We start from the raw sequence: 17,204 nt of genomic DNA on the forward strand, positions 1-17,204 counted from the left end.
TTCGGATAAAAAAAGAATTATCCAAATCGGTCCACTAGCGGCGGAGTTATGCCGTAACACACATAAAAAAAAAAATAAAAAAAAAAAAATAAAAAATATACCGACGAATTGAATACCTCCTTCTTTTGGGAAGTCGGTCAAAAAGGGGAGCTAACTATTTTCTCTATACATTTGCCCTATTATAATTTGTTTTGTGGTTTGTATTAAATTTTCAAAGCCCTTTTTTAATTTCACGGCATATTATATTTAATACCAGTTTCTATAAGTTAAGTATTAAGAGAGGATTATTTCTGATACCAATGTATTCATGATGATATTTTTTTTAAATAATGAATAGTCTTCAGTACTTTGTGCGGTGTTATATAAAAGTGTTACATAACATCGCGTTTATGATAATTTACTTACATTATTCTATCATTTGAAAAACAGACATATTACCATTCGGTTTGCGATAAAAATCTACTAAAGTGTGTGGACAAAGAAATATGGTTAAATTATTTTCTTGTTTTGTGTTAGTTCGTGTTCTGATATAACATATATTTCATGTCACAGAATATTGATACAAAGAAAGATAAATGAATATCATTTATTATCATACTCAAGGCCAATACTGAAACGACATTTAAAATGTAAGGCAACGATTGAACTCCAAATTAAATTACTTGACGTCTGTCAGATTGTAAGCGTCGCTAACGAAGCGAAGTATGTAAGATTCGTTTCAATATTCAGCATTCAGTCCTTCAGTGGTTACATAAACAGCCGGTTGGTATACGTCATTACCTTACTATTTTACTAATATTATAAACGAGCTGTTGCCCGCGACTTCGTCCGCGTGGTATTAGAAAACATACGAACTATACAAATTACAAAAAGCTACGTATCCCTCGGGAACCGGACATTTCTCGGGGATGAAGCCTATCCCATGTGTACTCCAGACTTTGTTTTATATCTGTGCCAAATTTCAATAAGATATGTTCAACCGTTGCAGAATGATCAAGTAAACATTAAAAAACTAAATTAATGAATCCCACGGGAACCAAAAATAACTATTTCCGGCATAAAAAGTAGCCTATGTGTTCTTCCAGACTATGTTCTAAACCTGTGCCAAATTTCATGGAGATCCGTTTAGCCGTTTAGGCTGCAAACTAACAAACATCCATCCATCCATCCATCTAAACATTCGCTTTTTAATATATCGCATAATATTAGTTTTAGTATAATTAGAATAATACGAATGTTTGGATGGATGGATGTTTGTTAGAGTTTGTATATTAAAAGACTAAATGGATCTCGATGAAATTTGGCACAGATGTAGAGCATAATCTGGAAGAACACATAACCTACTTTCTTTTGTTTCTCTACGCGTTTGAATCGCCGGCGAAAGCTATACATAGAGTAAATTATTTATAACTTTTTCCGTTGTCATACTGCAAATCTAATCGATATTTAATACACTCTAACAACAAATAACGATGTACTCGAAAATAAAATAGTTTTCCTGTAGGGAGTCATTAAAAATAGATCGAGAGTGTTGTACCGATAGCATAGCGTGTCTCGATTTCTATTACATTATTGGCGAATATTGTTATACTCTACCCTTATCGTTTATTTTTGTAGGTTGTGAATACAAGTGACTTATTTATAGATAGTAGAGCTTCTTATTAGATATTTTAGTCACAGACTATTTTAAACATCATGATATTAAAACTATTAAAAACTTTCTTAAGTCTCTCTGATTAAGCTTCACGATTTCAAGCGTCAAGAATCACTAAAGGCTCGGTCCAATTGCATAAAAAAAAAAGATTTTAAGAAACTGTTAGTATAGTTATCTGTATTTTTGTAATAAAATTTTCGGTAATAAAAACTGTAATATATGAGACGATTATCTATATGTACTAACTAGCTTTCACCCGCGACTCCGTCCGCGTGGAATTAAAAAAAAACAAAAGTGAGTAGCCTATGTGTTCTTCCAGACTATCCTCTACATCTATGACAAATTTTATCGAAATCCGTTCAGCCGTTTAGGCTACAAACTCTAACAAACATTTGTTAGGATGGATGTCCATCCAACTATCCATCCATCCATCTAAACTTTCGCATTTATAATATTAGTATGAAGTATGAAATCATGAAGATATATTTTTTTGGGTTAAACTCAAAAACTAATTAGTCGATATCAAAAATTCTTTCACCGTAAAAAAGCTACATTATTACTGAGTAATACAGGTTTTATTGTTATTCTTTTGTGTTAATTCCGCGAGGAAAAAGTCGCGAGCAAAAGCTAGTAATATGCATAATAGAAATAGCTCTTCAGTCCGTGTAGTCCTTGAGTCGTAGTTACACACGGCCAATGTATCTATTGTTTCGTGCCGTTTCTTGAATAATGTATTATTTATTTCATTTTTGGGTCCACCGTTGAATATTTTACATATTTCTCTATTCCCCAAACCCCAAAACGCTGTCATATACATATTTATTGACGTCCGGGCATTCGTATCGATAATAAATTTCTATAGGGACTCTTCGATGTTTTTTTTCTTAAACAAGTTGTATTTTAATGTTGCGGGTAAGCAATAACGTTTGTACTTAAGGGCGTTTTAAGGTTAAAAAAGTGTTTGTTTCACGAGTTTTTTCTCTTGAGGTTATTGGCATCAAATTGCTATTGGACATGTTTTATGGTTTGTTTTTAAATCCTTACATAATTTACTGCTAGTATGAAAAAAAGTTTGGTTTGCTCTCGTCCCTGTATTTAACTTTATGTCTAGTTTATAGGCTCCTTCTTATTCCTTAATATTTTTTTGATTTCCTATAATAATCTAAAAAATATATCCTATATAAATCTACAAAACTCGGTTGTCTAAACTATCACAAAGTTTATTTTATAGACGACTACATTTGGAATTACTATCAACTAGTTTTTGCCCGCGAATATGTTCGCGTAGCATTATAAAAAACTTAGCAAGTAGCATATAGATGTTTCCAGATTATAATCTAGATATGTACTTCATAGACACCCGTTAAGCCCTTTTGAGATACGAAGTATCCATTCACGTATCCAAACATTAGCATTTATAATTAAAATAGTTTTAATTAAAATCGCCTATTAAAATTTCATTCACACAACTTTACTTTGTAATATATTAAAATTTAATAACACCGAGAGCTGCAAATGGGCGAAGTGTGTATGAAAAAGTTATGTTAGTGGAACTTTTAGTTTAGCATTCACAGACTCTAGTGTTATGAAGTAATTAACGCGTGATTTAACTACGTATTACTTTTTAATTATTTATCCATGGCTTTTAAAAGTAAATAAAACGTGCCAGTCATTAGTTACTATTATTTGCCTCTTGGTGTAGAAAATACACGCACGAGTATTCGTCTCGATGATGTGACTACAAAAGTAGTAACTTTAACCCGTGACTCCGTCTGCGCGTGAATAAAAAAAAGGTATTTATTTATTAAAAAAATTACAAAAACACAAGTTAAATATAAACACTAATATGGCCCCGCAATAACTATATGAGTGGTTTGTCCGCGGGTGCGTTGTTAAAATATTATGTAGAGTATACTAGTGTCGTATTGGAATGTAGTATAGTTGAAGCATATGTGTTCTTCCAGACCTTCCTCTAGTTCTATTCCAAATTTCATTGAAATCCATTAAGCGGTTTAACCTGCAAACTCTAACAAACATCCATCCATCAATCTAAACTGTCGAATTTATAATATTGGTAAGAAGAAAATCAATCGAATTAGTTAACTTAGAAATCGAACCAACAGAATTATGTACAAATTCAAAGGCATATTTAAAAACATGTAAAGCCCGCTACATACGTTCTGTTCTAAATGACAATTCTAACTTTAACTGAACATTTAAACTGTCAACAGTTAACTAAACTGAACGTCTGCAGCAGTCTTTAGTGAATTTCCTCTTGTTAAAATTAAAAAGCGATAGTAAACCATCTTCTTTTTAATGGAACTTCAATTTTAATGGAACAGTCAATTATTTTAACTGTCACTTAAATTGTACAGTTTTAACTGAAAGTGTATAGCAAGCTTAACCAGGTGCGGAACGTTAACATGAAAATATAAGGGTAATTAAGTTTGTAAAATGTTATATGGCTTCTTAACACAAAACTTTTCTTGCTAATCCACGGCTTGAGTAATGTTGGTTGGTTGTATGAGGCTTTAAACGGTCCATGTTTTGTTGCTTAGATACAACGTTGTTACGGGATCCATTATTATGCATTTGCGAATGGATTACTTTAATACCCGAGTTAGTACGGATTTGTTGGTTATCAACTTAATTACTATGTTACCTTGAAGTTTATATTGCTATATCAAATTTTACTTCTTAAGTTATTTAGAACAAATTATGAAACGGTTTACTCGAGGGAACTAAAATTTAGTAAAGTTGCCTATAAATTTCTCCTTTAGAAATTGCTACCGATTCCGTCTCCTTTTTTGATCGATGGCATTTTGCCTCTTGATTTTGACATTCAATCTATACTTCTATACTAATATAATAAAGAGTAAAAAGGCGTGTACTTCGTGGCGTAGGATGTTAGCAATCACAGCATATTTTAGAATAATTACTTCTTTGATAAAATGCCCTACATTTACGACAACCTTTAGGCTATATAATTTCGCGTTGTTATACTTAGCGGGCAAATAAATTGGAAAAAATATCATTTGAGAAAGGGACCATAAACTACAAGCTGCCAACATTAAGAAAACAAGGTTATTATGGCAACGGTAATTTTAACATTTGCAAAGCATTTTTCAAATTAATACAATAAAATAAAGTTTTTATAATTTAAATTTGAAAAATCTATATAAATGGTGGTTAAACTACATACTTCTAGTAACTTACTGTATTATAAAGTTTATTATTTGTCTAAAGAACAAATTAATTAAGAACTTTGACGACAAGTTTTGGGAAAATTTCATATATGTAATGTTATACGAGTTATTTAAATTAATCTTCAGTTGTTTGTTATTTTATATCATCTTAGAAAATGAAACAAGCTTAAAAGCATTATCATAATATTGAATTCCATTGTTGTGTAATACGTCATTTCGATTTATTCCCCTGGCATTAAAGAAGTAGCTGAGTTGAAGTTGTAATGAAATTTCATGCTATTGTAACGTATATTTTAAAAGGTTTTTTTGCTATGTAGTACTAGTAACTCGGCTTTGCGCAAATATAAAAAAAATCGCTTTTAATGGCTGACAGAGTTTCAGTATCGATTTAGTGTTTTTTTTTTTCAGTTTATTCGAAACAATTTTATGATATTTGTATACCCAGGCTACTTCCGGGGTTCGATAACATTTTAATCCGGCACGTTATATAGCCAGTTTTAATCCCGAGTAATGCTGTAATAATTGAACAATCTGTCAAGTATTAAATGGCGTCATTTTTACCGGCCATTAAAATTATGTTTCTAATTAGAAACATGTTTCAAAGAAGATTAAGGAAACATGTTTCTAATGAAGTCTGATACAAAGCTTTTTGCTGCTCACCTGGAAATGTTTTAAACTTGCTCATAAAGAGGTACAATAATAGTAAATCTTCTAGATTGTAATTTCAAGAGGTCTATTGTAGAAGGTATGTGACTTGAATGTGATCTCATAAATCTTGAGAAACAAATGTTACTTTCATTTCTCAGTTGACTGGCTATGCCGAGAGTCAGCGTACAACGAATACTAATATCAGATTACGTTTTCGTACCGGAATATAAATAGCTTTATGTGAAAATATCTGTAACATGCATTATTTGCTATGTTGAATTGATATTGCAATATTGTCAGTGTTTGGATAAATAGTAAAATGTGAGTAAAATCGTTCTACAGTTTAAGTATGCTTAAGAATTGAAGATGTCCAAAGTGGACTTACATACTTAATAGTGTTGCGCCACTACTCCGGCATGATACCGATTTCTTCTTAACAAAACCTATATCTATTTCTGTAAATTAATGCCAACTGTACCAATTATTATCACGTCTGTACTACTAATTTGTATTGCAGGTGGCGTGCAGCGGTTCTCTGAGCTGCCGACGTACACGGAAGTAAACCCGGGCGAAGACGCGCTGCTCAAGTGCCGGATATCCGATAAGAAGGGAATTTGTTCTTGGCAGAAAGACAACAAGGTAAACGCTTTTTTTACTTTAAGAGAAGTCTTAAAAGGGACTTCTTTTAGACTTACAAGGTTGACCTTTTTACGTTTTTTGGGTAATGTGTTTAGACGAGGAAAATTTTTAGACTGGAATACTTGAAAACATTTAAATTGTTACATGCGGAATAAAATTTGTCAAATAATTTTCGTTATCAAACAGTAACTAATATATACAATACCATAAAAAAGTCTAGTAAAGACGTTGTTAATTAGTGCTTTTAATTTATATACGTAAAAAAGACCAGAAGTGTAATCTTTCGCCTATACTATCAACTGTGTATTATTGCTTCATAGAAGCCGTTAATGAAAGCCAAACAAATCGACAAAATGATTTATTCGATAAGAATCTTTTATCTTTATAAACGTCCTACGAAACCATTAACTTCGAATATTCATAGGACAAGTAAGGAAGCAATTAAAATTGGTCATTTTCTAATTACTGTCCTAATTCCGTAATTTGTATCCATTAGTTTAATAAAAAACTGTTTACAGTGAAGTGTAATTATCACATCGACCGTCAATCCTGCGTTTTGTCATCCTTTTCTGCGCTTCGAAAAAAATAGAGATAAAAATATATTTTTGTACAGATGTTTCGTATGTACAATCGGAGAATCTTCACGTGTTCCAACTTACAAGCGACATTTGTTGATACGTTTTATACGTATTGAGAAGATGGAATAATAACCAATATGATGTAGCTTTTCTTTGTGGATTGGATGGATTGGTACACGACTAATTGCTTTTAATTATTATCCCTTAGTTTTCGTAACGCACTGCAAAGAACAAGGCAATGTTTCTTTAAGGAAACACCACGAAAAGCCCTAACTGTACTCAATATGTATTCAAATAGTACCTTTGGATTTTTCATACAAATCTTACTAATATTATAAATGCGAAAGTTTAGACGGATGGATGGATGGATGTTTGTTAGAGTTTGTAGCCTAAACGGCTGAACGGATCTCGATGAAATTTGTCATAGATGTAGAGCATAGTCTGGAAGAACACATAGGTTACTCACTTTTGATTTTTTTTAAATTCCTCGCGGCAGGAGTCGCGAACGAAAGCTAGTCCTTCATAAATCTATCAGTAAATGCTATGCAACATTTCTACACTATTTCGTATTTACTAAACTAACATTATGCATGGAAATCTCTCTGTTAACTCTTACCTGTTTGCGTGAGGGAACTGTTAAATGAAGTTTCTTGTAAAAGCCGTCGTTGTTGAATTGCTAGTCAGATATAAGTTCGCGACGAGCTTTATCTAAACATAATAGCTCGGGGAAGTTAATGTTGCTTACGCGGTGCATTCAATTTAATAGTTTGTTCTTAGAGTTACAGTATAGAAGCATTTGTATAGTTTTCTTCTGGATCTATATAATATACAATAAAGCTTATTGAAATAAAATTTTATTTATATATTGCTACCTTTCGCCAGCAACTCCGTTATAAAAAGTAATTAGCCTATGAGTTCCTTTAGACTATCGTCTACATCTATGCCATATTTCATCATGATTCAGTTAGCAGTTTAGAATACAAACAAACAGCCATCCATCTAATCCTTCGCATTTATAATGTCAGTGAATTTTTCTACAAGAAGTAAGATGAGGCAATTAAAATTGTTATCTTATATTCGTTTGTCAAATGTTTCGTTGAAAATCAACATACAGATAAATCGAAAACGTACTCGTAATTCTCAGAATAGATGAAAATCTATTTTTCGTTCGTTAATTTTTTCGTCTCTTTACAAAAATCGTTCAGCGCATGAAATTCTTTTCTAACGACCGTCTAACATGGAGTTGTAAATTGAGCTTTACGCCACTGAAACTCCAAATACTCAATCAAAATTCGTCCAGGAATTTTCGAGTGTAAGTTACGAACTAGGAATTCTAAAAAAATAATTGGGTTCATTGACCTTACACGAACGTGTTTTTTTCACAAACGTATGTTTGTTTTTAACTCGATTGATATACTCAGAATTCTAGAAATATTTCTATAAAGGGTGAATGGATGTTTGTTATGGTTTGTAGCCTAAACGGGTGAAAGGATTTCGATGGAATTTGGTATAGACGCAGAGGATAGTCTGGAAGAACACATAGGATATACTTTTTTAAATTCCACACTGACGGAGTCGTGAGCGCTAGCTAGTTATTTTATAAATCTTACTAATATTATAAATGTGAAAGTTTGGATGGATGTTTGTTAGAGTTTGTAGCCTAAAGGGCTGAACGAATTTCGATGAAATTTGTAGAATATAGTCTAAAAGAACACACAGGCTATTCACTTTTGTTTTTTTTTTCAATACGCAGATGGAGTCGCGGGCGAAAGCTAGTAGTTTATAATGATACTCGAACAGATTATATTTTTATAACTGTAATACAATTGAATTAGGTAGTTCTGTATCTCTTAAAAAATATCTGACCTAAATGATTCGATTATTTTTAAAAATAAATTATTTTTATTTTAAAAATATCTTATATAAAATGTATTATCTGACGTTCATTATCGATTGCAATGTTAATATTGAATTTACACTTGTAGGGATGCCTCGGGTATTCCCAGGGCTGTATTCGAGAAGGCTTGTGCGATTTATTGACAATTACGAAGCAAGTGTACGCGGTATTAGTGAAGAGAAATCCGTATTGTGAGGAGTGGCCCGGTGTGCAATCCGTGTCAGGTACGAATCGTTCCATCGATTGTCTACACTGTCGTCTGGAACAAACATTTAGACAGTGTTAGTACTGAATTTAAATATATATTTACGATCGTAATATAAAGTGTATTAAGCACATTTCCTATTTCCTACTTAGATATTTTAAATATACTAAAGTAAAATCTATACTAATAAAAATAAAGTACTTAAATACTTGAAATATTATTCAAAGTTAGGAAATTTTGGTTTGACATGATTTAATAGTGTGAATTATAAAAAATGCGCGAAGACAGTTAAATTTAAAATTTAATTTATGTTTGACTAGCTGTTCCCGTGCGGCTTCATCTGCATGAATTTATGAAAATTTATTTCATTGTTTATATTTGTCAAATTAACAATTGCAAATGTCAAAATCACATGACGTGATGGCAAACCTTGGCAATCTTACTTCCTTGATGTTGGCAGCTTGTAGCTTATGGTTCCTTTCCCACATTAGGGTTTATATTCAATTTAATAACCCCCTTAGTTTAATACCCTAAAGCGTGGCGTAAGTGTAGGGCTTTTTATTAAAGAATTATTTATTAAAAAACATACTGTACTGTAAAAATTATGCTGACATCTTACGCCACAAGTTAGTGTGTGTTAACGATTTATTATATTAGTATAGATACTGAAGAACACTTCTATACAATTTTAATTGTTCTCATATCCTCCATACATTGGAAAACACGTAACACATTAATCATACCTTACAAGAAACCTGATGACTTAGCGATAATAAATTTTGATCTCGCACAGCGAAAGCTCACGCGCCGTCGATTCTAACCCGCCATTACGATTTGGGAGGCCATTAATATGATGAAAAGCGTACGAAGGTATAATTTGAGTGTCCGTAAATGTTGCCTGATATATCGAACATATGAGTGTAGTATTTAATAGGAGGAAAACGAGTCTTGTGATGTTTATGACCACTTCTGCACATTAAAAGTCCCAGAAGGGTTACGAATGCATTGCCAAGTTTTAGGTAGAAATAAGGTTAGTCTACTACTTAAGGAAAAGAAGTGAATGAGGTGATGAGAAACTATTAGAAAAAAATATAGTAATATTTAATAATAAGTTATAAAACAAGTCTTACTTGAAGTGTATCTTCACCATAAATAAATCTAGCCGATCCTTATTCATAAAATTATCAGTTTTTAAATAGGTCAGGTTACCAGTAGTACCAACGATAACCGATATCACAATAGAGCGGTTCGAAAAGCTTATTATAAAGCTCCTTTGTTAACTTAAGGCCACCGTCTTTTTTAACATGCCTTTATTAGTTTGACGTCCATGTTGGATTATCTATAGATAATCGAAATATATTTTGAGGCATTTCTTTATTTTAAAAAGGTGCATTTTTAGTCACTTACTGTCGTATATATTTCGATGCAATTTTTTACTTTAAAATGTGCAATTGTTTAGTAACTTACTGTCGTATCTATTTTTCAATATATAAATATGTAAGTCGAAGACAAAAGCTTCCAGTCAATATGTTCGAAGATGATTGAAGATTGCAATGCTCGATTATTACCGGATATCAGTTACAAGTCGTTATAAAACTCAAGTACTTGAAAATTCCAACCAGTATCCGACCTGAGAACAAAATTCTGCACGCAAATAAGTACAATACCGATGCAATCAAAGCAATAAGAGGAAGAACAGATGTTGCACTCAGATTTCAAAATGTTCCGCATCCTGGGGAGGAAATCTGAAAATCAGTTTTAAGTGTTCATTCCCGGATAAAGCGAAGTTGGTCTAGTCCGTTATTCAATTTGTTCTTATACCTTCGTATTGTATAATGTTTCCTATTGTATACATTCGTTGAGGATTTCAACTTTGATGATCCATAATAGCATCTAAGTTGATGTTATCAAAGAGGAATAAAACCTTTCTGAGTGAAATATAAAAGTATATCATATTTCATAAAATTGATAAATAAAGTTGTTAGTAATAATGGTACAAAATCATGAAAATAATTGCTTTGTAAAATATGTATATGTTTTAAGAGTAATATTTTGATTGCGAAAGTTTAGATAGATTGTTTCTTAGAGTTTGTAGCTTAAACAGCTAAACGGATCTCTATTAAATTTGGCAATGACGTAGAGGATAGTTTGAAAAAAACACAAAGGCTACAACACTTTTGTATTTTAATTTCACGCGGACGGAATGGTCGAAAGCTAGTTAACAATCATTCTAATTGCGAACTTAAATAAAATTATTCCAAACTCATTAACATAACAATTGTAGGTGTTATATTAATTTTCATTAGAATAAGTTATAAAAGCCACAAAGTCAAAAGTTTGCGAAGAAAGTTTGGATGGAGTTTGCCAACTCACCTCAGTATCGGGTAGGTGGAGAGGTGGTCAAGTAGTTGAGAGTAATAAAGTAAGAGAAAACAAGCAACACAAAAGTTTATTTTTTGCAAGAATTATGATTTATGTGAAAATTTTATTGTATAGTTCGAGTCATAATAATACTGTTATTTCGATTTTATGAAATGGTAATTAAATATTTTAAAATTGGTAGCGTTGCCATAATTGTTATTAAACACAAAAACATTTTATAAATGTAATTAATCAAACTATTCCGAGGTCTAACAAAACAAAAACGGGTAACTTTACCCCGAAATGCATTTGACAGGCCTCTACTGAATAGTTTTTAGCCGTGTATATAATTTGTAATATTCCATTAAATTTGTTTACGTAAATGTTTTTACTAAAAAAAGTGTAAGGTGATTAAAAAGTAAACGCCATATGCCGTACATTCATGGAAGTAAATAAAAATAATCTAATTTTTAATACTTCCGCAGTAATACTTACTTCCCGATATTTTTTGTACGATAACCTACCTGTGCGGCTTCCACGCCATATGTTATTTAGTGAAGGTTTCATTTCGCAAAACAAAACTGCTAACGACAGTTGTCGCGTAAAAAGTTGAATACAATGTTTAATGTCAGTTTTTATTGAGTTTACAGAACGGAAATTGGATCAGTCGCAAAAAGTATGTTATAGGCATTTCTATTCCGAAGAAATCAAAGAAAATAACGCAAAACTTCTTTCTAGTGAATGATTTTATCAAAACTAATTCAAATAAAAATTTTAAATGTAGATTACCCATATTTCGTAGTTACTGGTATAATCTTACTTTTTACTAAAACTAGCTTTTGCCCGCGACTCCGTCCGCGTGGAATTAAAAAAAAAAACAAAAGTGAGTAGCCTATGTGTTCCAGGCTATCCTCTACATCTGTGTCAAATTTCATTGATATCTGTTCAGCCGTTTAGGCTACAAACTCTAACAAACATTCATCCATCCATCTAAACTTTCGCATTTATGATATTAGTAAGATTATAAATGATTCAATTCAGACATATGGATGTCGTAAGGTTTGTCTTTTGTTTGTAGTTTTTGTTTGACTTAGTTTTCTTTTGTTTGTAGTCTATATGATGAACAAATCTCCATGAAATTTGCCATAGATGTAATGCATAGTCTGTTTTTTTTAATTCCAAACGATGTTAATCGCGGGTGAAAGCGAGTGTCTTTTTATAAAAATGTATTAACAAAATAACAAATAGTACGATATAAAGGGTGTAACTTGAGAGGCGGATCAAAAGCTTTGTCAAGGCAACTTATTGATTTTCTATAGATTTAAAATTACTCTATTTGTTGTAATTAGACTCCCACAAAGTTTTTGATCCTTTCAAGTTACAGCCTGTATAAAGGTGTACATTTTTCAGTTCATTTTTTTCAACTTTACAGTGCAGCAAACAAATGCTTAGTTCATACGCCCGGAGCAAGCTCCTTGTTTCATTCCGTTCGCCTGTTCTATTGAGTCCGTTCATCGTTCTTTTGTTCGGTTCTATCTTTTTCTTCCTGTAAACACTTTTCTGTGTTCGATATGCGTATTTTTTTTTACATCGAACATTCATTACTATAAAACAATGGCTAGTCATTTGGGAATCGACCACGTCGAATATCCGGCGATAAATTTCAATAACAAAATAGTTATGAGTCTGACGGGAGCGTAATAATGGTCGATACGTTAATTAGACACAGTTGTTAATTAAAGAGAGAAACGAGGAAATCCCTGTAGGGAAAATACGGTCAAATATACGATCATCTATACTGCAACTAAAAGTATAATAGTTAAATTTTCTTACATAAAACATCGCATATTATATCAATGTGCTTCAGTGCTTCTACAAAAAAAAAATAGTAGATATAAATAACGAGTATGTTTGTATCTATACCTTTATAAAAGATCTGCCTCCTCGTTAGTTCGTTTTTTTTATTTCCAGCCAGTAGGCATCTACCGCGGTAAGTATGAATGGGTTGGCGAGCACAACGCTGCGAACGGAGACTGCTCGCTGTTGGTACGCGCTGCCACGCTACAGCTGGATGATGGCCAGTGGCAATGCCAGGTCACCGCTAGCAACTATAATGTACAGGTACTTATTTACACTTCTCTACTAATATAATATAATACTTACTAAAGCGTAAACACACACTGCTTCGTGGCGTAGGAACATCATCATCACAGCATATTTTTTCAATAATTCTTTTTTCAATAAAAAGCCCTACACCTACGACATGCTTTAGGCTGGATATTTTTACGTTATTAAACTGAGAGGGTTAAGATATTGGAAAAGACCTACGAGTGGTATAAGGGATCATAAACTACAAGCTGCCAACATTAAGTAGAAAAGTTGTTATGGTAACGATAATTTTGGTATTTGCAAATGAGAATTTGATAAATGTAAACAATTGAGTAAAGGTTTTTTTTTTTTAATTTCATGCGAATGAAACCGCATGGGAACAGCTAGTAAACTATAACCACAGTGCTAGATATAATTGATTGTGGCATAGTTTTTTTATCATTGCTTCTTTGCTTTCTCTTGACTGCTGTTTGTACATTTAACTAAGAATTTATATGAAAAACAGAAATCTTGAAGCTAGGATTTGCTGAATATCATAATGTGTTAGAAAGTCATTTTATACATTTAAAAGTGCATATGTTTATACTCAAGGATGCTTTATCAAGTGCTCCCGCCGCTCTCGCTGTGCGGGTCCCGCCGCAATCCCCAAGGATACTCTTCAACGGGTCCCACGTGCTGCCGGGTCAGAACATCACGGTGCCCGCTGGCGCCAGAGCGACTGTCGTCTGCGAGGCTAGATACGGCAATCCGCCTGCGTACATCGAGTGGTATTTAGGTAAGATAAACGCAGTGAATTTTTAAAATTTTTAGAATGAGCGCACACGTTTTACTTAACAGTCGCACAACTGTTGTGCGATTGTCGATTGTTTCTTAGCGAATTTAGCTGTTTAGTTGGTTTACTTGAAATCAAGTAGTGTGCGCAGTAGCGATAGTTTAGTCAAAGATGTGCGCATGCTCTAAAAAATGGATAAGGCATAATTTCTGATGAAACTTTAGTTATAATGAGAAAGAAGAGATGAGGTACGCAAGATCAAATTGTGAGTAAAATTACAGACCATTACAGGCATTAATTAAAGATTAAATTTGATTATAGTTTTACCTCCGTATCTGATTTCTAGATGAAAAGAGTCATAAGTGTTTTAGTAGAATTTAAAAAGAGCACCGAAATTAACAATGATGTTAAAATCATAGAAGATGAGGTATGCTTAAAAAAGCTATAGAAATTGTTTTAGGAGAGTATGAGTCAACTTCTAATTCATAATTAATTTCGCACTACAGATAATGATTAGGATTACTTTAAACTATTAGCAAAATATACTCCTTCCAGTCAATTACTAGCATCATTGGGTAATCTACTATTTTGATAATTGACCATCGTAAGTAAGTGATTGATGTGAAAACATCTGTCATATATACTGTCGAATACACCGACAGCCTATTAAGCACCTTAATTAAGGAGCTAATCATACTAGTGCAATACTTTGTTAGTAAATGAATTCTATTGTTAACTAAAAAAACGAAAGAGGTTAACGAATAATTTATAGAAGGATCTTGTGAGGACCCGTATCGCAGCCTAACACAATAGTAATGAAATTAGGGCCCATTTACATTAACTAACGTTATAAAGCTATGCTTAACGCAAGTTCAATTAAGTTTACAATATATCGACAAGTTTAAGAATTGTAATTTAATGTTTTTAACAAGATTCAATACTGCAAGACGGTAGTAAAAGTTTCCTTAAACTTTTACAAAATGGAAACTAGCACGAGTATTAAGATCGCCTGCATAATAAAAATTGTCACATCTTTATATCTTAAAATTTCATTTTACAAAACTCTGTACTTGTAAGATTGGAAACTTTCACGACTTGCAATTTGAACGATTCCTGGACATATTTAGTACGATATTTTTGATCTGCAAGGGAATAATAAAAAAAAAATCATAAAACTGATATCGATTACTAGGAGTATATCAGCCAGAGCTTCTGTAAATAAATTTTCATTCTTAAATATTTTAGAAAGAGAGCGACTAACGGCCTGGAGTCATACGAACGCGTCAGAAGTAGAAAGACCCAGGGTGTGGGCGGCGCGCTCAGTGCTGGAGATGGGAGCAACCAGGTCGGCGCACGGCAAAAGACTAAAGTGCCGAGCCCACCATCCGTCCTTCACTCCACCTTACTTTCGGGACTCTTATACTATGCTTGATGTTACGTGTAAGTAGACATAAAACTATACTTTATTAGTTCTTTTTTCTTTCCTTCTATTCTTACACCATCTGATTCATTTGATCCTCTGGCTTTGCAAAAAGATATCTGATTGTAACAATTCCTATCATTGAGTTTTTTCAACAACATAAAGTTCCCAATTCCATTAACATCTTGATGGTTAATTGCATAACTGCACGGTTATGTAAGTTTGATTCGTACAATTTCCTGCTTGAAACAATTGACTAGTGTAATGATCTGTATCTAACGGTATTTCCCAACCAATCTTACATTTTGTGCCTTTCCTTCAGGTAAAGATATCAGGTAAAAGTAAAGATGTGCAGATGGTATAACATAAGGTATTGTATGGTACAAAATTTTAAGGTAAAACTGACTTTTACGTTGATCAACAGATGTACCAGTAGTATCCATCATGGGTGCTGATGCAAGTGAACTATCCAGTTTAGAAGAGAACATAAGCGTACTGTCGTTAGAATGCAAAGCGGACGGTAACCCTAAACCTTATGTGTGGTGGACGAAGAACGGACAAATCATTGCAACAAACGGCCCAAAGCTCATACTTGCACCAGTAACAAGGAATCACTCGGGTTTGTTTTACTTATTTTATCTTTATTTTGTAATCCGATGTTATAGTTTGTTTTTCAGTTATTTCGTTCTGCTTAATTTAATATTTATTTTTTGTTGATTTGTCTCTATAATAATTTTAATAGAGGATTTTTGATGTTGCAGGAACATACGGTTGTCAAGCGAGAAACTCTCTTGGGACTTCTGATTCAGTTAAAATTGATATTGACATTAAATGTAAGTAAATGTAAGATATTGCCACATCCTAAATTTTTATGTTGTTATAAAACATTTGATATTAATTATTTCAGTTCCACCACGAGTAACCTGGGTTGGACCAGACTTTGTGATCGATGCAAATCTGTTCTCACAAGTGACTCTAGAATGCATAGCTGAAGGAAATCCACTTCCTTTATACCAATGGTATCACAGGTACAAATAAATTAGCTATTTTTAATATTAATATAAACGGAATCATCATCATCATCAGCTCAATATACGTCTATTCTAAGTTAGGGGTGACTAGGCCTTAGTCAACCACGCTGGCCCACTGCGGGTTGGTTGACTTCACACATATCTTTGAAATTGTTCTCCGATATGTGCAGGTTGCATCACAATGTTTTCCTTCGCCGTAAGAACATCGGGTAAATTATATACATATGAAATTATAAAAATTGGAAGATCACATTGGCACATAGTATTCGAACCAACGCTCTTAACTGTATGCATTTAACATTTTTCTCACTTCAGATCTTTTGGTTTCAGACCAGAATCTACGATACATTCCAATGACAACAAGATATTTGACGATGATTATTTGATATCTTCTACAACACAGCTTCAACTCCACAACGTGTCTTATCACCAACACGGGAAATATATTTGTGTTGCTAAGAATTATATCGGCCACGAGGAGAAGTAAGTACCGTTTACAGTTCTTATTTCTTATAAATTTTGCGTGTATCTATGCTATGGAAATGATAGAAGTAGCTCTTATTATGAAACTGTTACTTTCTTCATATTATATGTATTTTATTATAACTAGCCTTAGCCCACAACTTCGTCCGTGCGGAATTTAATAAATAACTTATACTAGTGACTATCCTTTGACCTGGCAAC

The 17,204-nt window shown here is 32.8% G+C and overlaps 1 protein-coding gene across 1 annotated transcript in view; it reads left to right on the forward strand.

Moving 5' to 3' along the window:
• Nucleotides 1-17,007, forward strand: part of LOC106108418 (irregular chiasm C-roughest protein-like) — a 26,046-nt gene extending 9,039 nt beyond the window's left edge. Inside the window, exons 2-9 of the mRNA XM_013289583.1 lie at nt 6,026-6,147; nt 13,160-13,309; nt 13,889-14,072; nt 15,315-15,509; nt 15,914-16,108; nt 16,251-16,322; nt 16,397-16,517; nt 16,851-17,007. Of these exons, the coding sequence (XP_013145037.1) occupies nt 6,026-6,147; nt 13,160-13,309; nt 13,889-14,072; nt 15,315-15,509; nt 15,914-16,108; nt 16,251-16,322; nt 16,397-16,517; nt 16,851-17,007 (1,196 nt within the window). The remainder of the gene's footprint in view (nt 1-6,025; nt 6,148-13,159; nt 13,310-13,888; nt 14,073-15,314; nt 15,510-15,913; nt 16,109-16,250; nt 16,323-16,396; nt 16,518-16,850) is intronic.
• Nucleotides 17,008-17,204: the final 197 nt, after the last annotated feature.

This window comes from Papilio polytes, unplaced genomic scaffold (assembly GCF_000836215.1).
Source record: "Papilio polytes unplaced genomic scaffold, Ppol_1.0 DF821511.1, whole genome shotgun sequence".
Classification (NCBI taxonomy): domain Eukaryota; kingdom Metazoa; phylum Arthropoda; class Insecta; order Lepidoptera; family Papilionidae; genus Papilio; species Papilio polytes.